The sequence below is a fragment of the Mustela putorius genome, unplaced genomic scaffold, assembly GCF_011764305.1.
Source record: "Mustela putorius furo isolate JIRA1106 unplaced genomic scaffold, ASM1176430v1.1 tig00003909_pilon_pilon_pilon, whole genome shotgun sequence".
Lineage (NCBI taxonomy): Eukaryota > Metazoa > Chordata > Mammalia > Carnivora > Mustelidae > Mustela > Mustela putorius.
This window is the reverse complement of record NW_025422057.1, coordinates 25857123-25883072: the sequence shown is the minus strand read 5'-3', so window position 1 is coordinate 25883072 and position 25950 is coordinate 25857123. Positions and strand designations below refer to the sequence as shown.

Sequence of the window (25950 nt, the reverse complement as noted above, 5' to 3'; positions counted from 1 at the left end):
GGTTAAAGCTCGCCCACGTGGCTGGTGGGCGCCGCCCAGCCTGTGATTGGTTGGGAAGGAGTAGGGCGGGGGCGGGGCGAGGGGCGGTTCCCGGGCCGAGGCCGCTGGTTAGTACTGACTTGGCTTCCGACGCAGTGTACTTCTTTTGGCAGTTGTCTCAGTGCATTCTTCCTGGGACCAGGTAAGGGGTCTTGGGAGGAGGCCGCCTGCCACACCTTCCTGTAGACCGCACATCCCGCGGAGGAGCTTGGATTTCTGTCCTGACTGCCCAGGCAGGGCTGCTGCGGGGGCTGGGCTTCCACCTGCTGTATCCACGTGGCGCGAATGGTAGCCTGGGGCTGCTCAGTGACCGCTATATCTTGTGGTCCCGGCGCCATAAGGCCCAGCGGAGGTGTTGGGCGCGTTATGGGCTGTGCATCTATCTCCACATCTCTGTGTTAGGATGGAGGAGTCCCGCAGGGGGGAGGCTGCCTGTGGAGGGCAAGAAGCAGCCTGGGGACTGGCCCTGAACACTGAGGTGAGCAGACAGCAGGGTTGAAAGGCGTTTTGGAATGTCCAGGTTTTGCTAAGCAGCGTTGGACCACATGGTGCGCTGTCTGCAGCCCCGGAGGAGGCAAAAAAACCGGCCCGCTTTTACAGGCAAGCGAGAGCGAAAGGGCCTCTGTCTGGGTGGGTTGAGAGACGCTACCTCCCAGCCCTCCCCCACGCTGAGAGCGGGTAGAAGAGTTAATCCCATAATGTGCCAGGTCCTGTTCTAGACTAAGGAGACACAGCAAGGGACAAAATCTGCCCTCATGGAAATTACATACTTTTTAGTGGAATGCTTTTCACACAAGATTTCATTTCATTCTCACAGCCCTAGAAATTGCTATTGCTATTCTAAGCAGTACAGAGTCGGGACTTGAACCTGGTTCAGCCCCTGGAGGAAGTGATTTTAACACTCATGTGTTGTCTAGGTTGGAGGAACAGGAACGGCTTATATTTGTGTTGTAAGCTCAACTTTTTAAGAGTTGGTAGAGTGTTGGCACTGGTGATAAACCTGTTTGCAGTCATGTGTGCGCCTCTTACCTCCTTCACTGGGTTCTTGTGCAGATAGGTGAATTATTGTATGTCAAGTACATAAAATATTGCCGGGCATATGGAAAGTGCTACATAGGATTTAGCTCTTACTGCTTCGTCTAGGTTTTGGAGCTTTGCCCCTCTTCCTACCAGCAGGCTTTCCAGTCCACTTAACATCACTGGAACGAAGGCGGATTTTCCCTGAATGGTCCTTAACTATTTATGCATTCAGCCTAAGTGTGTGTGTGTTTTTTTTAAAGATTTTATTTATTTATTTGACAGACAGAGATCACAAGTAGGCAGAGAGGCAGGCAGAGAGAGAGAGAAGAGGAAGCAGGCTCCCTGCGGAGCAGACAGCCCGATGTGGGGCTCGATCCCAGGACCCTGGGATCATGACCTGAGCCGAAGGCAGAGGCTTTAACACTGAGCCACCCAGGCACCCCTAAAGTGTGTTTTTAAAGTCTGTTCACGGCATACCTTCTTCAGAACCTTGGAGAGAAAACTCAGTACAGAACTTTGAGTAAGTAGATGCAAGATGAGTGGCTAATTCGGAGCATGCACTCCTACAATCTCCTTGTCTCTAGCCTGTTTGTTCTTTTGTGAAAAAGGCAGGGCAGACTTCTCTTTCTGAGTTGTCTGGTGTCTAACATCATGGTTGCCTTGGAGTCACAGGAGTGTACCTGGGCCTGCCTGTGTAATTACTAGTTTCATTGTCCAGCTTTTTCTAGGTGGCTTTGGCACCAACCCTTGCCTATCTCAAGTGGTCTTTGTGTTTGGTCTTCTTGAGTCTGGCTGCCTTGATCTTCCTCTAATCGCAAGTACCAACGATGATGTTTTGTTTTTCTTCCTACCTGGGGATCCAAACAGGGAAATACTAAGTACTTTCCCTTCTTGCAAGAGGATGCCCAGAAGGAGTTTGGAAGCCTGTTCTCTGAGCTCTGATACTGTTTGTCAGAGAAAATCAACTCTCTCTCTCTCTTTTTAAAATTAACTATATTCCCAGCATAGGGCTTGAATTCAAACCCCAACATCAAGAGTTGCATTCTCTACCAACTGAGCCAGTCAGGTGCCCTAAAACTCAACTCTGTCTGAGAAGGATGACTTCAGGAGAGGTAATAGGTTGTTTCTTTTTCTCTTTTTTTCTTTTCTCCCTCCTTCCCTCCTTCCCTCTCTTCCTTCCTTCCTCTCTCTGTCTCTCTCTTTCTTTCTTTTGGCCTGTTGTGGATGGAGGACCCATCTAAGTGACCCCAAGCCTTGTGACCTTGGGAGAGTAGGCCCTAGCTATTGTCAGATTGTTGGACGGATGGACAGGACTGGAGCTGTGGTAAGCTCAGAGTTGTGTGTAATGTTCAGCAAGCTGACTCAGTTGATGGGAATCTTTCTAAACATCAGTTTCTTCTTCGGTAAATTGATAATCTTGGATCCTCACATCTTTTTTTTTTTTTTTTTTAAGATTTTATTTATTTATCTGAAAGATAGAGCTCACAAGTAGGCAGAGAGGCAGGCAGAGAGAGAGGGGGAAGCAGGCTCCCTGCTGAGCAGAGAGCCGCATGCGGGGCTCGATCCCAGGACCCTGGGATCATGACCTGGGCCGAAGGCAGAGGCTTAACCCACTGAGCCACCCAGGCGTCCCAAGATCCTCACATCTTTGAGCTGTGATATCCTCCTATCCTATAAGCAAAGGGAATTTTTGGTCAGTCACCTGTTTGATTTCCAGCTTCCCCCTTGTTCCCAGTAGTCGAACCATATTCCTTCAGAACTGAGGCCACCCTGGACATGGTAGTGACCTCTTTAGGGAATACTAGATGTGGCTGATGTGGGAAGAGGGAGACTAACTGTTCCAGAGAAAACCTGGAGACCAGATAGGACTCAATATAGGAGGTACAGCTTTGTGACCCAAAGCCTGCTCTTCTGTAACCAAGATAGATTATGAGTGACTTGAAAGAGTGACTTCCTTGATGCCCAAGGAGCCCAAGAATAAGATGGAATGCATTTCAGGCAGGCACTAAGTATCTTTAGAGGGCCTGGGAGCATGAATCTTCGATCTGCCAGGGGAGGCCAGCTTTAGGCAAATAACTGTACGTAATGAGAAAGTGATGATTACAAAGCCAAGTGTGTTACAAATGAGGATAAGATGCTATGAGGGTATATGACGCAAGGGTTTGAGTTTGCCCTGGAGTCATGGAACTGTGCCCACTGGGGGGCAGCAGATATTGCGGGGGGGAGAATTTTTTTTTAAGATTTTATTTATTTATTTGACAGAGATCACAGGTAGGCAGAGAGGCATGTTAGGGTGGGGTGGGGGGCTCAGGCTCCTTGCTCAGCAGAGAGCCTGATGTGGGGCTTAATCCCAGGACCCTGAGATCGTGACTTGAGCTAAAGGCAGAGGCTTAACCCACTGAGCCACCTAGGCACCTGGGAGAAATGTTTTAGACATAGAATTTAGATTTGGGGGGGGGCTTATATATATATATATATATATATATATATATATATATATATTAAGATTTTGTTTATTTATCTGAGAGTGTGCACGTGTGTATGCAAGAGAGAGAGAGAAAGAGAAAGAATGAGCAGGGCAGAGGGAGAGGGAGAAGCAGACTCCTTGCCAACAGGGAGCCTGACCTGATGTAGGGCTCCATCCCAGGACCCTGGGATCCTGACCCAAGCTGAAGGCAAATGCTTAACCAACTGAGACACCCAGGTGCCCCTGGCCTTATGTTTTTTTGTAAGACAGGAACTGGGCAACTCATATGCTGACCTCTGTAATGAGGGGAAAGTTTCTTGAATAGTTTAGCAAATGATTACCCCTTCATGGTAAAAGTACTTCCCTTATGAAAGGCAGAGGACACTCCAGTGTTGGGTTAAGGGTGGAAAGAGATGTCCAAGGACAGGCTGTGTGTGTTAAGAAGGCAGCATAGCATGTTCGGAACACCTGGGTGGCTCAGTCCGTGAAATGTCTGCTTTCAGCTCAGGTCATCATCCCAGGGTTTTAGGATTGAGCCCTGCTTTGGGGCTCCCCGCTCCACGGGGAGTCTGATTCTCCCTATGCACCTCCACCCCCGCCCTGTGCACATGAGCATTCTTTTTCTCTCTCTCAAATAAATAAAATCTTTTGCTCTTTGCTGGCTTTCTCCAGCAGAGGGGCTGGAGCCCCAGCTTGGGGCTCTGTAATCCAAGGCACTGTGTGATCTGCCAGCCAGGCTGACAACTCCTTTTATTTTAGCCCCATGTAGAGTCAGGGAAGGTAAATTCTTGTCTCTCTCCCATTCTTGGGTTCAGTTGTGACTGCACGAAATAGCTTTGGTCTTTGAACCAGCCTGTAAGAGGCCTAGTCAGCCTGTCCCCAGAGGACAAAGCCCAGAGCTTTCCCTTGGGCTTTGTGGTGGAGTGAGAGAGGCCTAAGTCTAGCAGTGGACAGTGGACACTCACTGTCTGGCTTCTGACTTCTTCAGAGGTCGCCACTCAGTGGCAGCCTCAGGGCCAGGGGAGGGTGCCATGAAGACTCCATGGGGGCCTCCCCTTCTGTCCTGGCTCCTTCCTCCTGGGAAATGACCCAACCTCAGCATGTCACTTGCTGAAGTCTCTCCCACCTCAACAACAACAAAAAAATCTAAAAACCGACCATCTCTCTCTTTACTGTATTTGTTGGCTCCTGAAGCCTCCTCCTTCTCTGATGATTCTTTCTCATCTATTTGGGCTTCCTTTTTTGGGGGGCTGGCCTCTTAAATGTCGTGGTTTTCAGACTATGCCCTCAGCACTCTATTTTTCCCATTCTGTGTGTTCTCACTAGAAAATTTTCTCTGAAATGGCCTTGATGCCGCTGACTTGTTTTAATTCTAACTCAGATCTCTGCACTTTCTTTCTTTCTTTTTTTTAAAGATTTTTGTTTATTTATTTGAGAGAGAGAGTGCAGGCCCAGGGAAAGGCAGAGAGAGAAGCAGACTCCTCCCTGAGCTGGGAGCCCGATGGTGGGGCTCAATCCCAGGACCCTGAGATCATGACCTGAGCTGAAGACAGACGCCTAACCACTGAGCCACCCAGGTGCCCCTCTGTACTTTTGTTTATTTATTTGTTTAGAAGATTTTATTTGTATATTTGACAGAGAGAGAGAGACAGCGAGAAAGGAGACATAAGCAGGGGGAGTGGGAGAGGGAGAAGCAAGCTCTCCACTGAGCAGGGAGCCCGATGCGGGGCTCGATCCCAGGACCCCCGGATCATGACCCAAGCCTAAGACAGACGCTCAACGACTGAGCCACCCAGGCGCCCCTTTTACTTTCTTTTAAGCCTAAATATCCATGTGCTGACAAACTGGACCTCTCACTCAGCATATACTTGAATTCTTGGGCTAGGCACTGGAGTAGCAGTGGGGAGCAAAATGGGCACATTCCCTGGGTCCAAGGGCTTATGACCTAGAGGGGATGGTCGGTGTTCATTAAAATAAAACCACAGAGTGTTAGGACAAACTGGCACAACTCTGAGGGCTGTGACCCTGAGAGGGCTTAAGCCGAGCACCTGATCTAGTGGTTGGGGAGAGAGAGGGGCCAAGGGTCCTTCAAAGGATTCCCTGAGGAAAGGGTTAGCCAAGATCTGAAAGATGAGTGGGTGCTTCCTTGCAAGTAACTCTAGATTGTTCTGGAGAGCATAAGGCTACTTTTTGAGGGATAGGGTGGAACCCCGATGTTATTTGCTAAAACAGATGCTTTTCAGGATGCTACTTATTCTGAGGCGGGTTTGCTGTGGCTTCTCTTCCAGGTACAGTGGCCCATGGGGCTCTGTTGAGGCAGAAGTCTTGGTTAGAATTCTTCTTTCATTTTACCACTACTTAATATAAAACTCTTTTTTTTTTTACTGGTTTTGTTTGCTCAATTTTGTGAGTGCTTTAGGATTTTGGTAATGGCATAACTCGAGATGGCTTTCCATCTTACTCCAGCTGTGTCTGTGAGCTTGTGATATAATATATATGAAAAATCCTCAGGGTTATATTTTTCAAGGGGAAAAAAAATGGCCTAGTAGTAGATTGAGAGTTAAATTAGAAAATTATTCCTTGAAACATGGCTGGGGCGGGGCGGGGATGTGTAGGTGTTAGTGAAGCGGGGGAAGGAATAGTATCCGGACAGGGGAGGGCGTTTGTAAAGGACCTGAGACAGGTGGCAGTTTATTGCATTTAAGAAAGTGCCATGGTAGGGCGCCTGGGTGGCTCAGTGGGTTGAGGCCTCTGCCTTCGGCTCGGGTCATGATTCCAGGGTCCTGGGATCGAGCCCCTCATCGGGCTTTCTGCTCAGCAGGGAGCCCGCTTCCTCCTCTGTCTCTACCTGCTTGTGATCTCTGTCTGTCAAATAAATAAATAAAATCTAAAAAAAAAAAAAAAAAGAAAAAAAAAGAAAGTGCCATGGTACTTGAAACTCAACACATGGAAAATCCAGCTCCCTGTTTTCCTCCTTAAAGCCTATATTTCTATATAACTTGTCTCTGCACATAATGGCCTCAATCAGAAACCCCGGGTATCGCTCTAGATACTTATGATGTGTCAACTTAGCTAGGCCAAACAACTCCCCCATCCTCCTAATCCCCTTCTGGTGTGCTTCCAGTTAGAGTGGGCAAGGAGGGCCAGCCATTCGATCAAACACAAATTTAGGTGCGGTGATGAAGGGATTTTGCAACAGTAATTAAAGTCCTAATTGGTTAGCTTTGAGTTAATCTAAGGGGAGATTATCCTGGGTGGCCTGACTTAATCAGATGGAATCCCCTTAAAAGAGGGCTAGGCATCCCCTGGGGTCACAGACTCCAGCCATGGCTGGGCAGGCATGGCTCTCCTTCCCTCCCCAGGATTGTCCCTTGCTAACTCCCTGTCCTGATGGCATCAGGCTTGCTCAGCTAGCTCCCACAATTACATAAGTCAGTTTGCTAATTCCTTGTACTAAATCCATTTTTATAAATTTCTAAATATTATGTGAATATATATAAAGGATGTATTTATTCTGTTGATTCTGTGTCTGTGCTTGAACGCTGACTTACAGAGTAATCTTCCTATAACCGATCACTTAGTAAATGCCAAGATTCTGCTGCTTTAAAAGTTTCTGTCTTTTTGGTCCCTCCTCTCTGTTCTGGTGCATTGGGGTTCACAGGAGCTCCACCTCTTCTTGCCTGGATTACTGAGGTTCCTGTCCAGCTGATCTCTCTGCATCCTCTGAGGTCCTACCACACCGAGTTTATTTTCATGTCATTGCCTAGAGTTTTCTTTCTATTTTTTTAAAAAAGATTTTATTTATTTATTTGACAGAGAGCACAAGCAGGGAGAGCAGCAGGCAGAAGGAGAAGCAGGCTCCTGGCTGAACAAGGAGCCAGGCTCAGGACTCAGTCCTAAAACCCTGGGATTGTGCCCCAAGCCGAAGGCAGATGCTTGACTGACTGAGCCAGCCAGGTGTCTAGAGTTTTCTTTCTAAACAACACATCTGATCTTGTTACTCTGCTTAAAATCTTTTAATGGCTTCCTGAAATTCTCAAGGAAAAATTCAAAAGCCCTAGCTTTTTTTGTTTTTAAGATTTTATTTATTTATTTGACATAGATCACAAGTAGATGGAGAGGCAGGCAGAGAGAGCGGGGGGGGGGGAAGCAGGCTCCCCGCTGAGCAGAGAGCCTGATTCGGGGCTTGATGCCAGGATCCTGAGATTATGACCTGAGCTGAAGGCAGAGGCTTAACCCACTGAGCCACCCAAGTGCTCCTAGCTTTTTTTTTTTTAAGATTTTATTTATTTATTGAGATCACAAACAGGCAGAGAAGCAGGGAGAGAGAGGAGGAAGCAGGCTCCCCGCTGAGCAGAGAGCCCGATGTTGGGCTTGATCCCAGGACCCTGAGCCGAAGGCAGAGGCTTTAACCCACTTGAGCCACCCAGGTGCCCCAGCTTTTTTTTTTTTTTTTAATTTTTATTTTTTATTTTTTTAAAGATTTATTTATTTGAGAGAAAGGGTGTGTGCATGTGCAGGGGCAGGAGAGGGAGCAGGGGGAGAGGGAGAGAGAGCATCTCAAGCAGACTTCCTGCTGAGCACAGAGTTCCACCTGGGTATCCATCTCTCACAAGCCTGAGATCATGACCTGAGCTGAAACCAAGAGTTGGCCACTTAATTTACTAAGCCACCCAGGTGCCTGCTCAAAGATTTTATTATTTTTAATTTAATTTAATTATATTTTAAAGATTTTATTTATTTATTTGACAGACAGAGATCACAAATAGGCAGATAGGCAGGCAGAGAGAGAGAGAGGGAGAAGCAGGCTCTCTGCTGAGCAGAGAGCCTGATGTGGGGCTCGATCCCACGACCTGGGATCATGACCTGAGCCGAAGGCAGAGGTCTTAACCCACTAAGCCACCCAGGCACCCCAAAGATTTTATTTTATTTATTTATTTTTTTAAAAGATTTAATTTTTTTATTTGACAGACAGCAATCACAAGTAGGCAGAGAGGCAGGCAGAGAGAGAGGGGGAAGCAGGCTCCCCGCCGAGCAGGGAGCCCAATGCGGGGCTCGATGCGGGGCTTGATCCCAGGACCCCGAGATCACGACCTGAGCCAAAGGCAGAGGCTTTAACCCACTGAGCCACCCAGGCACCCCCAAAGATTTTATTTTTAAGTAATCTCTATACCCAGTGTGGGTCTTGGACTCATGACCCCAAGATCAAGAGTCACGTGCTCCCCCAACTGAGCCATCCAGGCGCCTGAAAGCTTTAGCTTTTTTATGACTACATTTTCTCTCCTCTGTTAGCATATCAGTTATACTCCCTCTGGAAATTTTTTAGTGGTTTCCTAGAGCTTGTGGTACCCATTTACTAATCCAAGTCCACTTTCAAATAACACCAAAGCACCTGTCCAGTAGTGCAGGTAACCTACACCAGTATTACCAGGTCCTCCCTCGCAGCTGGTAGAGCACTACTGTCTCTCATATCACTGCCTATAGGCTATAATCATCAAATACATTGTTGCTGCTGTTACTTTGAACAAAAACTCTGTTCAACTGGTAACAATTGAAATAAGAAAAATATTTTATTTTACCTTCATTTATTCCTTCTGACACTCTTACTTTATGTAGGTCTGACTTTATGACCTCTTATCTCTGAAGAACTCTAACATCTTGCAAGTCAGTTCTGTTGGTGATAAATTCCCTCAGTTTTGTCTGGGAGAGCCTGTATTTCTCCTTCACTGTAAGGGCTACTTTAGCTGGTGTAGAAGTCTAGGTATGTGTTGCTTTTATCTTTCAATGCTTGAAATATTTCACTCTATGCTCTTCTTGCTTGTGTGGTGTCTGAGGAGAAAGCCAATGAAGTTCCTACCTTTGTTCCTCTCTAGGTAAGGTGTTTTCTTTTCCCTCCCTCAGATTTCTTCCTTGTTTTTCTTTTTCTTTTTTTAAAGGTTTTATTTATTTATTTGAGAGAGAGAAAGCAAGTGAGGGGAGGGGCAGAGGGAGAGGGGGAAGAAGGCTCCCCTGCCTAGCAGGGAGCCGGACTCCCATGACTCTGGGTGGGATCATGACCTGAGCCGAAGGCAGATGCTTAACCGACTGAGCCCCACCAGGTGCCTGAGTCTGGTTTTTTGTTTGTTATCTTTTTTTCTTTGTTTGTTTTGTTTATTAAATACCACATATGAGTGGACGCATCTGGTGTTTGTCTTTTCCTGTCTTTCTCTGTCTTGGTTCACTTGGCATCATACTCTCTAGATCTGTGTTGTTGCAAATGGCAAGATCTCATTGTACGTATATGCCACATCCTTCACATCCTTCATATCCATTCGCCTATCCATGGACACTTGTGCTCCTTCCGTATTTTGGCTACTATAAATAACGCTGCAGTAAGCATAGGGGTGCATATATCTTCTTGAATTAGTGTTTTCTTATTATTTGGGTAAATACACAGTAGTGGAACTACTGGATCATATGGTAATTCTATTTTTAATTTTTTGAGAAACCTCCATACTGTTTTCCACAGTAACTATACCAGTTTGCATTCGCATCCAGGTGTAGATTTTTTAGTAGTTGTCCTTGGTGTTCTCTGAGCCTTCTGGGCTTGTGGTTTGGCGTCTGTCATTAGTTTATAAAATTCTCAGACATTATTGCTTTAAGTATTTCTTCTCTTTCCTTCTCTCTTTTCCTTCTGGCATTCCCATTACGTGCATGTTACACCTTATGGAATTGCCCCAAGGTTCTTGGATTTTCTACTCTGTTTTTCTTTTTCTTTTTTTTTTTTCTCCATTTTTTCTTTACTTTTCAGTCTGGGAATTTTTTGCTGACACACATTCAAGCTCATATAATTTTTTTTTCTTTTTAAATATTTTATTTATTTATTCACTAGTAGGCAGAGAGGCAGGCACAGAGAGAGAGGGAAGCAGGCTCCCTGCTGAACAGAGAGCCCGATGCGGGGCTTGATCCCAGGACCCTGAGATCATGACCTGAGCCAAAGGCAGAGACTTAACCCACTGGGCCACCCAGGCGCCCTGCTCATAGAATTTTTTCCTTGGCCATGTCCAATCTACTGATGAGCCCATCAAAGTCATTTTTCATTTCTGTTACAGAAATTGTTTTAAAGACATTTTTGTTTGAAAGAGAGAGAGAGAATGAGCATGAGCAAGAGGAGGGGCAGAGGGAGAGACCCAAGCAGACTCCTTGCCAAGTGCAGAGCCCAATGTGGAGCTTGATCCCAAGGACCCTGAGATTGTTACCCAAGCCAAAGTCAGATGCTTAACTGACAGAGCCACACAGGTGCCCCCAGAACCTTTTTTTTTTTTTTTTTTTTTAATTTCCAGCATTTCCTTTTGATTCTTTCTTAGAGATTCCATCTCTCTGCTTATATTATTCATTTCTTCTTTCCTGTTGTCCACTTTCCCATTGGAGTCCTTAGCAAATCAATCATAGTTACTTGAATTCCTGTCTGGTTCTGACACTTGCTCGCTCTTCAAACTATGTTTTTGCCATTTATTTATTTATTTATTTATTTATTTTTTTAAGATTTTATTTATTTATCAGAGGGAGAGAGGGGGAGAGAGCGAGCACAGGCAGACAGAATGGTAGACAGAGGCAGAGGGAGAAGCAGGCTCCCTGCTGAGCAAGGAGCCCGATGTGGGGCTCGATCCCAGGACGCTGGGATCATGACCTGAGCCGAAGGCAGCTGCTTAACCAACTGAGCCACCCAGGCGTCCCTGTTTTTGCCATTTAGTATGCCTTGTAATCTTTTGTCAGGAGCCGAATGTGTGTGCCATTTTACCTTTGTCTGGTAAGATGTTGGGTTGTATTTACTGTTTGCTGAAGCTGTAGGTATCAGAGATTAACATTTTCTTTGGTGTCCTTGTTTTTGTCTCTCCTGTTGTCTTTGGGTTTCTAGAGACTGATTTTTTTTATTTTTTAATTTAATTTAATTTAATTTTTTTAAAGATTTTATTTATTTATTTGACAGAGATCACAAGTAGGCAGAGAGGCAGGCAGAGAGAGAGAGGAGGAAGCAGGCTCCCTGCTGAGCAGAGAGCCTGATGTGGGACTCCATCCCAGCACCCTGAGATCATGACCTGAGCCGAAGGCAGCGGCTTAACCCACTGAGCCACCCAGGCACCCCTCTAGAGACTTCTTAAGTAAATTCTGAAACTTCCAATTCTTTCTGTGGTTGTTCGGTTTTCCCTGTTACTACATAGGAGCATTGTACCGGCTGCAGTGGTCAAGTGCAAGGGAAGAGAGAGTGTTCTATAGTCCCGTGATTAGTTCTTGGCCTTGGAGTGAGCCTGTGCTCCCGGATCTTCAAGAGCGCTCCTTAGGCTCTTCTCGCCCCCTTTAAATGAGATAGGAAGGTCAAAAAGGGCTGGAGTTGGGTATTTACCTTTTCCCAAGTTGGTTAGGTTCTAGCAAAACCCAAAATGGCTAGGCTCTGGTAAAACAGGCTCTTTTGAGGACATGCTTTATTAGGAAGAACACCTCTGGGTATACTCAGAATGACTACTTTTCCCATCTGTGTCAGAAGTTCAAGGGGGTTTTTCTCTGGTCTTCACCTTGAGAACCTGGTAGACGCTTGAAGGTAAACTCAAAAGTGAGCCCCCACACTCAAGGTTAAATCCCCTTGGAATTTTGAATTTGCAAGCTTGTTCACACTGAGCTTCCAGCAATTGGTCAATTATCGTTTAAGTTTTCCAGTGGTACTTGCCCAGCGGAGGGCTTCTGTTCTCAGTAAGCTGTGGTTCTCTGTGCTTGCCTATTTCTCCAGGCTTGGGGGCAGTGGTTTGCCCTGGGACCTCAGTTCACTGAGGCATCTAAGAAGAGTTGTTGATGTTTTGTTTTCTTTCAGCTTTTTTTCTTGTTGCAAGGACAGGAGCAACAGTTTCCAAGCCCCTACATGTCAGGCCTGCCTTAATTTTTCAAGACATGGATTCCAGAACCCAGTTAGAGACAAGAATTCTAAAGTAAATCAAGTGGAATTAAAATCCTGGCTTTGTCACTGGCTAATATATATGACTTGGTAAAGTTACTTACCTGTGCCTTGGTTTTCTCATCCATAAAATGGGGTTAGATTAAAGGGTATTTATTTTATAGCATTGCTGTGAAGACGAAGTCAGAAAAATGTACGTTGAGCCCCAAGCAAAATGTCTAGCATAGAGTCACAGCTCAGTAAGCATTAGCTGTGATCACATTATCTGGTCCCCACGCGTCCTGTGTGCGGTCACCACTGGCTTCTTTTTTTTTTTTTTTTTTGCCTGGAACACCTCTCTTCTATCTATCTGATTCTACCCATCCTTCAAAACATTGTTTATTTCTTCTGTTCACAAAGCATGTTCAGGACCCCTTATCCCTTTCAGATAAGGGGACTGTATAATTTATCATCCAAGTCCAGGACACTTAAAAAAATTTTTTTTAAAAGATTTTATTTATCCATTTGAGAGAGAGACAGTGAGCAAGATCATGAGAGGGGTGAAGGTCCGAGGGAGAAGCAGACTCCCCATGGAGCTGGGAGCCCGACGTGGGACTCAATCCTGGGACTCCAGGATCATGAGCTGAGCCAAAGGCTGTTGCTTAACTAACTGAGCCACCCAGTTGCCCCTAGTCCGGGACACTTTTGATAGTGAAAGGGGGCGCTATTAATAATTACTCTAGGACAGCAGTCCCTGGAAAACGGGGAGATCTGGTCATCTCCCTTTTAGATGGCCTCTTCTCTGGTTTTCCATTGCCCCCAGTGTCTGCTCACACCATTGTTCACACTGCTGTCCGTGTGCTCTCCTTGTCTTTTACCCTCCATCCTGTAAGTCCTTGAGGGCAGGCATGGTGCCTCGCTCGCAGCCATGGCATGGGATCTCTCACAGGGTTGTGTGCACCGTGTACACGCGCACTGCACGCGCATGCTGAAATGATGAGAGTGATCGTGCCATGTTCATTTCCACCTTTCTCTGTAATTGTTTCTACCTTGAATGTGATCCATGTCTTCTGCGTCCTTCAGATAAATCTGTTATCTACAGCTCGCATTCTGTCTCTTCTGGGAAGCCCCCTTTCCTTACGGTGCCCCACCGTCTCTGCTTTCTCTCATCTCCTGTACTTACTGTTGCTGCATATATTATTTTCTGTTCCCTGGGTGGGCTCTTCTGCTGTTACACTCAGCTCCCCAAGGATAGGCACCATGTTGTCCCTGTTTCCAGGGTCTTCCCCAGCATGATCAAGCACAAGGCTGGCTACCAACAGCTCCTCAGGAAATCCATGTTGGTCTCTGGTTGTTCAGTCTGGTGCCCATTCACTGGGACCTTCCCGAGCCTGGTCAAATGTTGCTAGTCGCTGGTGAAGGCAGGCCTTCTGTAACTGAGAGAGGAGCTCAGGGACTCGGGGGCAGACTTTGGTTTGGGGGGCAATCCTCATTTTCTCTCTGTTCTTAAGTCCACAGTTTTGTGTGTGAGTGAGATGGAGGCTGATCTGTCTGGCTTTAACATCGATGAACCCTGTTGGGACCAATGCACTTTCCTGGGACGGGTGAAACACTTCTTCAATATCACAGACCCACGCACTGTCCTGGTACCAGAGCGGGAGTTGGACTGGGCCAAGGTGATGGTGGAGAAGAGCAGGTGAGCAGTGAGCGGAAGGGACTCGAGGCCCTGGAGCTGCACAGGTGGATCCCCTCGGGAGGAGGTGGAAACTGAATATGGGGGAATGGACAGAGCTCTCAGGCAGGAGGCAGCAGAGTGGCTTGGGGCAAGGAGTCTGGGCTGTAACTCTGTTGTCCTTGGGGGGCAGAATGGGGGTCGTGCCCCCAGGCACTCAAGTGGAGCAGCTGCTGTACGCCAAGAAGTTGTACGACTCAGCCTTCCACCCTGACACCGGGGAGAAGATGAACGTCATTGGCCGGATGTCCTTCCAGGTCCCTGGTGGCATGATTATCACGGGCTTCATGCTTCAGTTCTACAGGTAGAGAGAGCCTGGGAGTAACGCAGTGGGCAGTGTGGCCACTTGGGTCTGCCAGGCAGGGAGCCCTGTGGTGATGATAGTAATAGACATTTCTATTGACCCTTTACCTAATACCAGGCACTGTGCTAAATTCTTTCCGTGGGTTACCTCGTTCAATCTTCTCATCAGCCCCACAGAGAAGTACTACTGTCATCTCAACTTTATAAGTGAAGAACTGAGGGTCTAGAGAGGTTATGTAACCTAAGTTCACACAGCCGGGAAAGATGGGTGCCTGGATGTTAGCTGAGGCAGTTGTCTCCAGAACTCTCAATGAATAAGCCATCCTAATTCCCTCTTTAGAAGGTACTTATTTAATAATGAAATTTTAATGTATTTTTATTTATTTTTATTTTTTATTTTATTTTTATTTTTTAAAAGATTTTGTTTATTCATTTGACAGACAGAGATTACAAGTAGGCAGAGAGGCAGGCAGAGAGGAGGAAGCAGGCTCCCAGATGAGCAGAGAGCCTGATGTGGGGCTCCATCCCAGGACCCTGAGATCATGACCTGAGCCAAAGGCAGAGGCCTTAACCCACCGAGCCACCCAGGCGCCCCTGTATTTTTATTTTTAAGTCTATTTATTTTATTTATTTTTTGCAGAAAGAGAGAAAGTACATGAGTGGGTCAGGGGGCCATGGTAGTGGGGAGGGGCAGAGGGAAAGGCAGAGAGAAAATCCCAAGCAGGCTGCACACCCAGTGCAGAGCCCGATTTGGGGGCTCGATCTCATGACACTGAGATAATGACCCAAGCCAAAATCAAGAGTCAGACACTTAACTGTTTGAGCTGGTCAGGTGCCTCTAATGTTTGTTTGTTGTTGTTGTTGTTGTTTTTCAAGATTTATCTATTTGACAGAGAGTTTGTAGTTTGTAGAGAGAGACACAGTGAGAGAGGGAACAGTGGCAGGGGGAGTAGGAGAGGGAGAGGGAGAAGCAGGCTTCCTGCTGAGCAGGGAGCCTGATGTGGGGGCTCGATCGCAAGGACTCCAGGATCATGACCTGAGCCAAAGGCACACGCTTAACAACTGAGCCACCCGGGCCCCCCTCTAATGTATTTTTATAATGTAATATCTTAGTAAAAAATATAGGAAGATGACCCCCCCCCCACCTGCCGCTACCCCCAAAATAGGAAGACCCTTTCAGCCCAGCGGGGAGAGAACAAACTTTCTCTTCAGCTGTTGGAAATTTTACTCCTCCCTCTTCCTCTCCTCCCTCTGCTCCCCTCCCCCATGCATCCATTTGTCTGTTAGTGAGCCAGACCTTGGGCCAGGTGTGGGGAATATTAAGACTCAGCCCCTCCCCTCAAGGAACTTTCAGTTTTGTTCAGCAGACCAACAAACAGTTGTAGTCCAGCTTGCTAAGTGGTAGGTCGGAGGGAGAGCCCCACATCAGGCTCTCTGCTCATCTGGGAGCCTGCTTCCTCCTCTCTGCCTGCCTCTCTGCCTACTTGTAATCTCTGTCTGGGGTTGTGAGAGCAGGGAGCATAGAATGACTCACTGTTCCAGAAGGGCAGGGGAAGGGTCAGGAAGGTTCCCGAAGAAGCAGCGACTCTCAACGGAGCAGGATTTAGCCATGGATGGAAGGGGGTGTGTGTGTAGACATTCCAGGCAGAGGGACCAACCTGTGCAAAGTCCCTGATGCATGAAACAGCATGGGAACAGTTTGGGACACAGCAGGTTGTCTGGTTTGACTGGTGTGCATCAAGCCCTCCCTTCCATTGGATTCTTCTTTGCCTCCCTGGGCCTTCCTTATGGTAGGACGATGCCGGCGGTGATCTTCTGGCAGTGGGTGAACCAGTCCTTCAATGCCTTAGTCAACTATACCAACAGGAATGCAGCTTCCCCCACATCCCTCAGGTAGGAGACTTGAACCCCACGCTGTCCATGTGGGTCTGGAGCAGGTGGCTGTCCTCTTGTCTTCAGGAAAACAGCCCTTCTAAAGGGTTCTTGGGCTGTCTTCTCTGAGTGAAGCTTGTACGGGGCTGGTGACTAGGTCGCCCTTTTTAGGGTTTGCTAGTATTTTCTGAGGCTGACTAGGAAAGTATCTTCCTAGACCAATTCAAAGTTTATTCCTTCATTCATTCTCAAATAGTTGGTTTTTTTTTTTTTTTAAAGATTTTATTTATTTATTTATTTATTTGAGAGAGAAAGAACATGAGCAGAGTGGTGAGCAGAGGGAGAGGGAGAAGTAGAAGCAGGCCCTCTGCTGAGCAGAGAGCCCGATTCAGGACTCAGTCCCAGGACCCTGAGATCATGACCTGAACCAAAGGCAGATGCTTAACCCACTGAGCCACCTGGACACCCCCTCGTCTATTTCTTGAGTAGGTTTTAAGTGCCAGGCATGGTTCCAGGGTCCTTGTTCTTGTGGAATTTAGGGTCTTTTAAGCAAACAAGCACAGCAAGTTTAGGTTGTGACTGCTGCCCTTAAGGAAACAAACAGGTGACAAGATCGCAAACAGCAGAGGGGCATCTGTGTGGATGGGCTCGTTGCGGAAGTCTTTTCTGTGGAGCCCATATTTTGGCTGACTTCTGAAGGATAAGGATTTAGCCTACGGAAGAATTCCCCAGATAGGGAGCAGCAGCAGTTGAAGGTTCTGAAGCAGAAAAGTTTGGGGTGTTAAAAGTACCGAAAGGAGGCCGAGGGGACTGGAACAGTGCGTGTGTGTTGAGGATGGGGAAGGTCACAGGATGAGACAGGTCAAGTTTCAGGCAAGAAGCCTCATTTCCAGAATTTCTCAGTCACACCAATGCCTTGCCCTCAGCCAGCAGGGCTCCCCACTCTCAAGCGTGTCTCTCCTCTACTAGGCAGATGGCCCTTTCCTACATCACAGCCACAACCACGGCGGTGGCCACCGCTGTGGGCATGAACATGTTGACCAAGGTACTGTCTGGGGCTGCTGGGGGCATGGTGGCCTCTAGGGGGCAGCAAAGTCCTAGGGAAAACATCCCCCAGGCCTGGCGCTGTCGTCCTTGTCTGGGTGAGTCCGGTATGGCCAGAGCCCAGCCAGCTAGGGGGCAATATCCCCAGGTTAGTTTTTCTCGGGTCTTTGAGGGAATCTGGGTTCCTAGACCAAGCGTCTGGATCAATGGGGCAGTACCAAGCTCTGATTTATTTTGTAGTCCTTCAGCCCCCTCCGCTCCCATCTTCCGGTGTGAGCCCTGTTGTTCCCTTCCCCCAACAGAGAGCTCCACCCCTGGTGGGCCGCTGGGTGCCCTTTGCCGCTGTGGCTGCTGCTAACTGTGTCAACATCCCAATGATGCGACAGCAGTGAGTATGGGGATCCCATTTCTTCCCTACAAACCACAGGGTAGCGGGGCAAGGGCAGGAAACCAAGGCAGTGGGTGGCTTTGGGGTACCCAGGTGGGTTTGGGGAGAGTTGCTGGGCTATACCTCCGAAGGGTCCCAAAGGACAGGCTGCTCCAAGGGTGATGGCCGCGGGAGTGGCAGCTGACTTAAGTTTAATCTGTGATGAGTATTGTGGGAATCATTGTTTGGATGGTGGGATGGCGGGGAGTAGGGTAGACCTGTGGGGGCTCATCCAAGATCATGTCCTTTCAACTGCAACTGGCTTTCAGTTGTGAACTCTCCCTACTTCCAAAGCCCTGGGGCTGGCTTACAGAATGAAATGTAGCAGAGCGAGGTGTCAAAAGATAGAACAGAGCCAAGAAGCTTTGAAAGAAGCCAGAAGAGTAGATAGATGTTTTCCAGGCACCGGGCTCTAAGCTTCCCAGCAGGAAAGGTAAAAGGAGAAACCTGTGTGTCTTGCAATGCTTGTTTTTTGGCGAGAGAAAGCATGGCTATTCCTCTGTTGTCCGACCTAATGATGTAGTATACTCAGGCTTTCCCTGATAGCGCCTGGGAGGTATCATGTGCCGCCTAAGTGTATGCTGTTAATGCTCCGCTCATCGTCATCGCCGCCATCACCATCACGATGTATACAAGCCATGTTTTCTTGGAACTGCCAGCAAATGGGCACTGTCACAACAGCTGTTGCAGAAAGAGCACAATCCCAGAATAGTCAGATGTACACGTTCCTCTCCTCTTTCCCTCCCATCCAGGGGCTCCTTCCCAACAAATGAAGGAGCCCCAGCCACCTGCCTGGTCTGGGGATGAGTGCTATCAGGAGCTGGCCTGAGAATAAGTCAATACAGCCAGTGTTTGTAGAGCAGTCACTCTGTCAGGTGCTGGACTAAGCTCTCTGCAGGTGTCATCCCCTTTAATCCTCACCAGCCCTCTGAAGTGGGTGCCACGATTAGCCCCATTTTGCGGATGAGGATAACTGAGTCCTCAGAAGGATCAGGAAACTTTTGTTCAAGTTCGGAAACTTATTTGACCTAGGCCATCTGAGCTCAGGCCTACCTCTCTTAGCCACGGCCCTAGATCACTTCTGAGATACCACTCTCTGGAATGCCTAAGGAAGATCAAAGGACCAGGCTGCAGGGGCTGGCTTCCCAGAGCTTGAGTGCACTGGCCTTGGTCCCCTGCTGTGTCCCATTGCTGGCAGGCCTCCAGCACCCTTTTCCCAAGTCCAGCAACTCCTGTCTGTGTTTAGGGAACTCATCCAGGGGATCTGCGTGAAGGACAGGAATCACAATGAGATTGGTCATTCCCGGGTGAGCAGAGGCATCCCTTTGGGGTGGGAGGAGGGCATTCTGTCTTCTACCCTGTCCTGTTCTTAGTAGTCAGAGCAGGCCCGGGTTCTGTTACAAGACCTCCCTGATTCCATTCTCATTCTCCCTCGATTTCCTTATATTTCTTGTTCAGAACAGGCTTGTCATGTCTTTTCTCCATCATTTCTGGTCCTGAAGCCGTAAAGGTCTAGCTAGGTGAGAGAGGGTTGGGTGAGGACCCAGCCCCTGGTGGGTCCATCCTTTCCCCTTTATCATCTCAGACTTGACCCTGACCCTGAACCTTGACCTCACCCTCTCGTACAGCCCATGGCTACTGGATAAGGTCATTCCTGACAACTTACTCTTTTCTGCCCTCAGAGAGCTGCAGCCATCGGCATCACCCAAGTGGTTGTTTCTCGGATCACCATGGCTGCCCCTGGCATGAGTAAGATAGAGAAGCCCTACCCTCCTGGGGGGACCCTGGAACACGTGATGGAGGCCTCAGCCACACTTAGCTTTTGTGGGTGGTGGGGCCCCAGCCTCTACAGCCGTGCTTCTCAAACTGGCTTTTCCCACTGCAATACAAAAATGATAATTCCGTGATGTGATAGAGATTGTAGCTAATGCTACAGGGCTAGTGCTATTACGATATATAAATGTACCAGATCCGCACGTTACACATCTTACTTCTATGTAGTGTTGAATGCTGAAACCCATGAGAGAACCACACTGTAGTTCTAGGAACATCAGTTAATCAGAGATCTGGCGAAGAAAGTTCTTTTCATTCCACAAATAACACCTTAAGTCCCTTCAGTGTGCTGGACACAGTGCAGGGTGCCAGGGAGACAGTGGTAAAGAAATCCTCTGCATAGTTTTGCCCTTAGCAGGGATATGTTACAGAGTGGGATATGAGATTTGTTTGCATGAGCCTTTAAAGATTTGAATTTTGAGAAGGACACTTTGGGCCTGTGGCTCGTGTCCTATTACAGGTGTGCAGATAGAAAAGTCTGGGAAGCACCCTTCTGCTGGCTCTTGGAGGCCAGCCTAGGGGTGGCCATGTCTACACAGTCTTCCATTCCAAAAGTACGTTCTGGAACTTCAGGGGAGGTGGGTCACTGGACTGATTTTGGAGAGGGGTCTTGGAAAGAGTCTGACAGCCCTTCTCCCAGCTTCTCCCTGGTCTCTTGCAGTCTTGCTGCCAATCATCATGGAAAGGCTGGAAAAGCTGCATTTCATGAAGGTGAGTGGGGTCCTCTTTTGCATCTGCCTTGCCTGGATCCCCCCCAGCCATACCTACACTTCAGAGCTTCTGATCCTTGTCCTTCCCTCTAGCTACGGGCCTTCATCTCGCTCAAATTGGGTCAGTTCCAGTCCCCGCCAGCTGCCTGCTTTAGAGGTCATGGCCACTTGTGTGGCCTTGTCTGCAGAGAGGAAGAAGAGCCCCCTTCTCCTCTCCTTCATGGCTAGGAGTTTTGTGCCTGTGGGTTTCTAGCTGGCTGATCAGGGGTAGGGCAGGCATGGGATTCGCGTTAAGATCTCTAAGTCTCATGTCATCTTTCCTTCGATTTTGTGCAGAAAGTCAAGGTCCTGCACGCCCCATTGCAAGTTTTGCTGTCTGGCTGCTTGTGAGTAATGTGTTTTCTGGGTTTGGGTTCTGTGATAGCTGGGGCACCTAAGACCTGTCTTCTTGTGTTGCCTATGTTGGGGAACATGTACATTTTTCTGTCACTTCCATAGTGCCTGAGCTCGGAACACCCATGGGCCATCTGAGGAGTTCTTGCCCCATCTTTGTTGAGGGCATCAGGCTGGCTGGGTGCTGTGCCCAGAACCACGTGGAGAGCAGAGTGCTTGGGTACCCTCCTGTCCCGGTGTGGCCTCTGATCTTCAGACTGGAGAAGAGGCGAAAACCACAATACAGCCCCACCATAAAAATTCTAGGGGCACCCGGCTGCCTCAGTCAGGAGGGCCTGTGACTCTTGATCTCAGGGTTGTGAGTTTGAGCCCTGCATTGGGTGTAGAGATTACTTAAAAATAAAGAATTTTTAAAAATAACAATAAAGAAAGACATGATAACTGTGACAGTGACAGACACGTTAGCCAATGGCCCAACAGTCACATTGCAGCATATCAATGTATCAGATCAGTGGGCCAGGCACCTTGCCTGCCCACAATGCCGTTCGGCAACGATGTCTCAATATAAATTAAGTAAATAAATAAATACACTCAGACATAAAAAAAGAGAGGGCAGCTGGGGCTGTCAAGCATCCCAACCTTGCACAAAAGGAAAACACCATAAGTCATGGCAGCATGCTCCGGCCAGCGACTGGCCACATCCTAGCATCAGGCACACTTTACAAGGCCACGGGGCTAATTAATGACAACAGTAACCGCCAACACGTGTGGAGTGTGTCCTGTGTGTCCCCACGGTGCTCATGCTCCATGTCTAGCATTTCACTTAAGCCCCTCAGCCCTGGAGGTCTAGGTCCTGTCATCATCTCCTTTTACAAATGAAGAACCCCAGGCTCTGTAGCTCATAATTGCTGGAGTTCGGGTCAAGTCCCCGGCAGTCTCCCGTGCCACGCTACCTTCTGCCAGCTGAGTCTCCACTGCGTGAGTGGTTCCCCCGGGCTGAGCACCATCGCCGGGTCATTTCCTCTGAGCTTGGCGACAGCCCTGCAGAGTAGGCCCCCCTGTCCTCCCTCTGCTGGCTCAGGGCTCACTCGCCCAGGATTGCAGAGTGAGTGAGTAGCCAAGCTGGGATCTGAACCCTGGTCGGTCGGAGTCCCACGTGCTGTAAGACAGTGCCCCAGCCCTGAAGCACCTGAGGACCTTAGAAATCCTCTCCAGCCCTTCCTCAGGCCTCCTGCGTCAGTGTCGCTTTTTAATAAGCCCCCTGAGTTGCTGTGTTTGCAGTGAGGTTGGAGAAACTGCCGTGTTCTGTTGTCTACCAACCTAGGGCTCGTGGCTTCGGGCGCTCTCCCTTGGCTTTCATACCCTTCCTCCTTGGTGCTTGTGGCCTTCAGGGCCACTGCTTGCACTGCCAGTGCCTTCGTAACCTTCACCTGCTTGAAGGATGGGTGGATGGGGGGTGAGGGATGGGAGGTGGAGGGGGCCAATTTCATGCCATGCCGGAATGAGTATCCTGCCCTGGAGACCAGGAGGAGAGTTGCAGGGAGGGGAGCCAGGGGGTAGTGGGGAAGGCATCTATCTCCCTGCTTCTTTGTGGGACTCAGAGACGGGGTGTGAACAGGCCTGGGGGGAGATGTCCCTCACATTTGTTTCTCCTTCCTTCCAGCCTCATCTTCATGGTGCCAGTGGCTTGTGGGCTCTTCCCACAGAAATGGTAAGAGTTCTCTGGTCCTCACTTTACCGAATGCCCTGTCCCTGCTCTTCCTGACCTGCCTGCTGCAGGAGACAAAGAGGGGCAGGAAGGGCAGCAGTTGTCCAAGGCCCAGTGCCTACCAGCTTAAACTCTGAGCCTCTTAACCCTGGGGGATGGTAAACCAGAACGGAATTCTAAGGGGCGGAGGGATGAGTTGCTCCCTCCCAGTGGAGTGAGGGCCGCCCTGGAGAGACGTGGGGGAGCCACAAGAGACTTTCTGTCCCAATCGGTCAGGTACTTATTCTGGCTTGTGTTTGCCTGGGGATGGATGACTTGGACCACTCTACTTCCCTTGTATGCCCTGGCAGGGAAGGGGTGTGCGAAGCGATGGTGGAAAAGGGAGACAAAGCATCAGACTGGGGGAAGGGAGAGGACGAGCTCCAGGAGACTAGGTGTAGCTTGGATGTACACTGAGAAGAGGCCAGGTTCCCCTGCTTTCGTCTTCATGTTTCAGTGTCATCTGCAGACATCTCCCGTGTTCCAAGCACTGTGGCTTACAATCCTACAGAGAAGATGGAAACTTAGCACCAGGGAGAATGAAATCAGGCCCGAGTAGAAGTAAAAACAACACATTATGTTGTACAGAAGCCCTTTCTGATGGAAAAATCAGATAGTGCTTCTTGGAGGTGGCATTTGAGTTGGATTTTATCTGACAGTAATTTGCTGCTTGTCATAATCCCCTTCTTTTCTCTTCTCAGTGAATTGTCAGTTTCTTATCTGGAACCAGAACTCCAAGACACCATCAAGGCCAAGTATGGAGAACTTGTGCCTTACGTCTACTTCAATAAGGGCCTCTAAATGGCCCATCCCAGCAAGGATCAGTCTGTACTGATATTCACCAGTCCTTCCTTAGCTGCCTTGTACACCTGTGCCCTCATTGCTCTGCCAACAGGGCCTAAAGGTCAGGGTGGATTTGGGGGTGGGATGAGGAGCCTCCTGTTTTCACCCAGGCACCTGGGTTATTGGACTCCAGGGGATAAAAGTGAACAAGGGGAGCAAAGACCAAGTCTTCTCTCTGCTACCCCCCACCCCCAACTACCGTCCTCTGTAGACCAGGAGCTAAGATTCCCTGAGGGAGAAGTTGCTGGAACCTGGGGGAGATACTCAAGCAAACCATTTGGAAAAATTTGGAGGGTGGGGAGAAACCATTAGGAAACCTTTGTGATTCTAGTTCCAGCCAGGACTGGGGAAGAGCCCCTGGGACAAAGGGAAGCTCCCACCCCTGTTTCTTCTTCCCTTTCTCCTCATCTTGTCTCACACTATGGAAACTTTTGCCCCTGCAGTTCTAGCCAACTGAGAAAGGGGGAGGGAAGAAGTCTTTTGTCACCTTGGGGCTCTTCTTCTTCCCCATTCTCCTCCCCAGTGCCCTCTAGTCAAAAAGTGTCTTTGGGAATGCTGCTAAACTTGGGTTGACCAAGCACCCAGGAGTTCTTATGCTAAAAAAAACAGCCACTGCACGAGGCAACAAACTTTTGTGGTGCTCTAAGCCCTGTGACACTGACTTTGTTCTCCTGTGCTAAAATCATGTCTGATTTTACATCTGTTTAAAAGATAAATCCCAACTGTGTGTAAAAACTATGTATGTAGGTATTAATAACATATTTTAATGGGTATATTTCCCCAGCTGCCTCCCTTCCTCAGCCCATTGGGTTAAACATCAAAGACTGGTATGTACTGAATAGGAAAGGGGCATTTTATCTGGATACCTCTGAGAACTAATCACCCAGGACCAAAGAGCCTTAAAGGACACACAGCAAAGCGTAGCCACTTCCCCTTCCCATCTGGACTGCTCTAGGTGATTTTTCAGGCTCGAGTGTGGTGGTCATGGGAGACCACTGTGGCTTACCTGGGATCAATGTCTGTATTGAGTTCTGTCTGGTAGAATTTACTGACTATTCAAATGATATCACTGTGAATCAAATAAATTTCTTGAAAGAGCACAGTGAACTGTCTATAGACTGAGTTAATAAAGCCTGGACGAAAAGCAGGATCTGGTCTTGCTTTGTCCTTGGGATGGCTTTGGGTTATTTTAACAGTAAGGGGAACCTGCCTGAGGCCTGGAGGCCATTGTCAATTTCCCTTACTACAGAGGAAAAATCCACCTGTCTTTACTGGACACTCCAGAATGGGAACTGTGTTGTTTCAGAGCAGGAGTCGACAAACAGTGGCTCAAGGGTCCAAATCCACCTGCTACCTATTTTGTGTGCCTGGGAACTAAGAATGCTTTATATTGTTAAAGGGTAAAAAAACAAAACAAAACAAACAAGAATATATGACAGAGACTTCCATATATATGGCATGCAAAACAAAATATTTGCTCCCTGGTTCTTTACACAAAAAGTTTCCCTTACTTTGGAACAGTGGTTTTTAGAATGTGTCAGAGTCACGTGGATGAGTTGTTAAAACACAGATTGTGGGTCTAGTTATGTCTCCTGAGGCAAGGGAAACAAAAGCAAAAATAAGCTATTGGTACTACATCAAAATAAAAAGCTTCTGCACAGCCAAAGAAACAACAAAACTAAAAGACAAGTTACTGAATGAGAGAAGATATTTGCGAATGACATCTGATAAAGGGCTGGTATCCAAAATACATAAAGAACTTTTACAACTCAACACACAAAAAAGCAAATAATCCAATTGAAAGATGGACAGAAAAAGGGCAGTGGCTGTTTCTGTCAGTAGAGCATGTAGATCTTTATCTTAGGGTTTTGAGTTCAAGCCCCACATTGGGTGTGGAGATTCACAAAAAATAATATTTAAGAAATGGGCAGAAGACATGAACAGACATTTCTCCAAAGAAGACATGCAGATAGCCAACAGACACATGAAAAGATGCCCAACATCATTTATCATCAGGGAAATGCAAATCAAAACCACAATGAGATCATACCTCAAACCTCTTAGAATGGCTAAAATAAAAAAAGCGAGAAAAACGTGTTGTTGAGCATGTGTCAAAAAAGGAATCCTCGGGCACCTGGGTGGCTCAGTGGGTTAAGCCGCTGCCTTCGCCTCAGGTCATGATCTCAGGGTCCTGGGATCGAGTCCCGCATCGGGGCTGTCTGCTCAGCAGGGAGCCTGCTTCTTCCTCTCTCTCTCTCTGCCTGCCTCTCTGCCTACTTGCGATCTCTCTCTCTCTGTCAAATAAATAAATAAATAAATCTTTAAAAAAAAAAAAAAGGAATGCTCTTGCACTATATGGGAATGCAGTCAGAGAACGAAATATCGTATGATTTCCCTCATATGTGGAATTGAAGAACCAAAATCAACAAAGAACAAAAAAAAGACAACCCCTCCTCCCCCCCAAAAAAGATGTCTGGGTGGCTCAGTCGGTTAGGCGTCTGCCTTCAGCTCAGGTCATGGTCCTGGGATCCTATGATCAAGTCCCACATTGGACTCCTTGCTCAGCGGGGAGCCTGCTTCTCCCTCTGCCTTCCACTCCCCATGCTTGTGTGCTC

General features: G+C 48.0%; 1 protein-coding gene across 6 annotated transcripts; it reads left to right on the top strand.

The window, feature by feature from the left end:
• The first annotated feature begins 50 nt into the window (after positions 1 to 50).
• Positions 51 to 24437, top strand: SFXN2 (sideroflexin 2). 6 transcript variants are annotated; one of them, XM_004749368.3, is made up of 13 exons: positions 74 to 181; positions 12372 to 12542; positions 13943 to 14127; positions 14297 to 14467; positions 16261 to 16359; positions 17308 to 17383; positions 17685 to 17770; positions 19056 to 19116; positions 19492 to 19558; positions 20304 to 20353; positions 20689 to 20738; positions 22409 to 22456; positions 23194 to 24437. In XM_004749368.3, the coding sequence occupies exons 3-13, from the start codon at positions 13967 to 13969 to the stop codon at positions 23291 to 23293; spliced, it is 969 nt and encodes a 322-aa protein (XP_004749425.1). In that variant the 5' UTR covers positions 74 to 181; positions 12372 to 12542; positions 13943 to 13966; the 3' UTR covers positions 23294 to 24437. The 6 variants fall into 6 exon arrangements, 4 of the variants coding, with proteins under 4 accessions (XP_004749424.1, XP_004749425.1, XP_044924390.1 ...); XM_004749367.3 differs by lacking the exon at positions 12372 to 12542 and having other exon boundaries at positions 51 to 181; XR_006603121.1 differs by lacking the exons at positions 74 to 181; positions 12372 to 12542; positions 19056 to 19116; ... (1 more) ...; positions 22409 to 22456; positions 23194 to 24437 and having other exon boundaries at positions 17308 to 17770.
• The last annotated feature ends 1513 nt before the right edge of the window (positions 24438 to 25950 follow it).

Coding starts and splice junctions, on each gene's coding strand:
- SFXN2 (XM_004749367.3), top strand. CDS start 13,967: ATGGAGGCTGATCTGTCTGGCTTTAACATCGATGAACCCTGTTGGGAC. Junction 17,384..17,684: donor GCATGAACATGTTGACCAAG/GTACTGTCTGGG, acceptor TTCCCCCAACAG/AGAGCTCCACCCCTGGTGGG. Junction 19,559..20,303: donor CATGGCTGCCCCTGGCATGA/GTAAGATAGAGA, acceptor GGTCTCTTGCAG/TCTTGCTGCCAATCATCATG.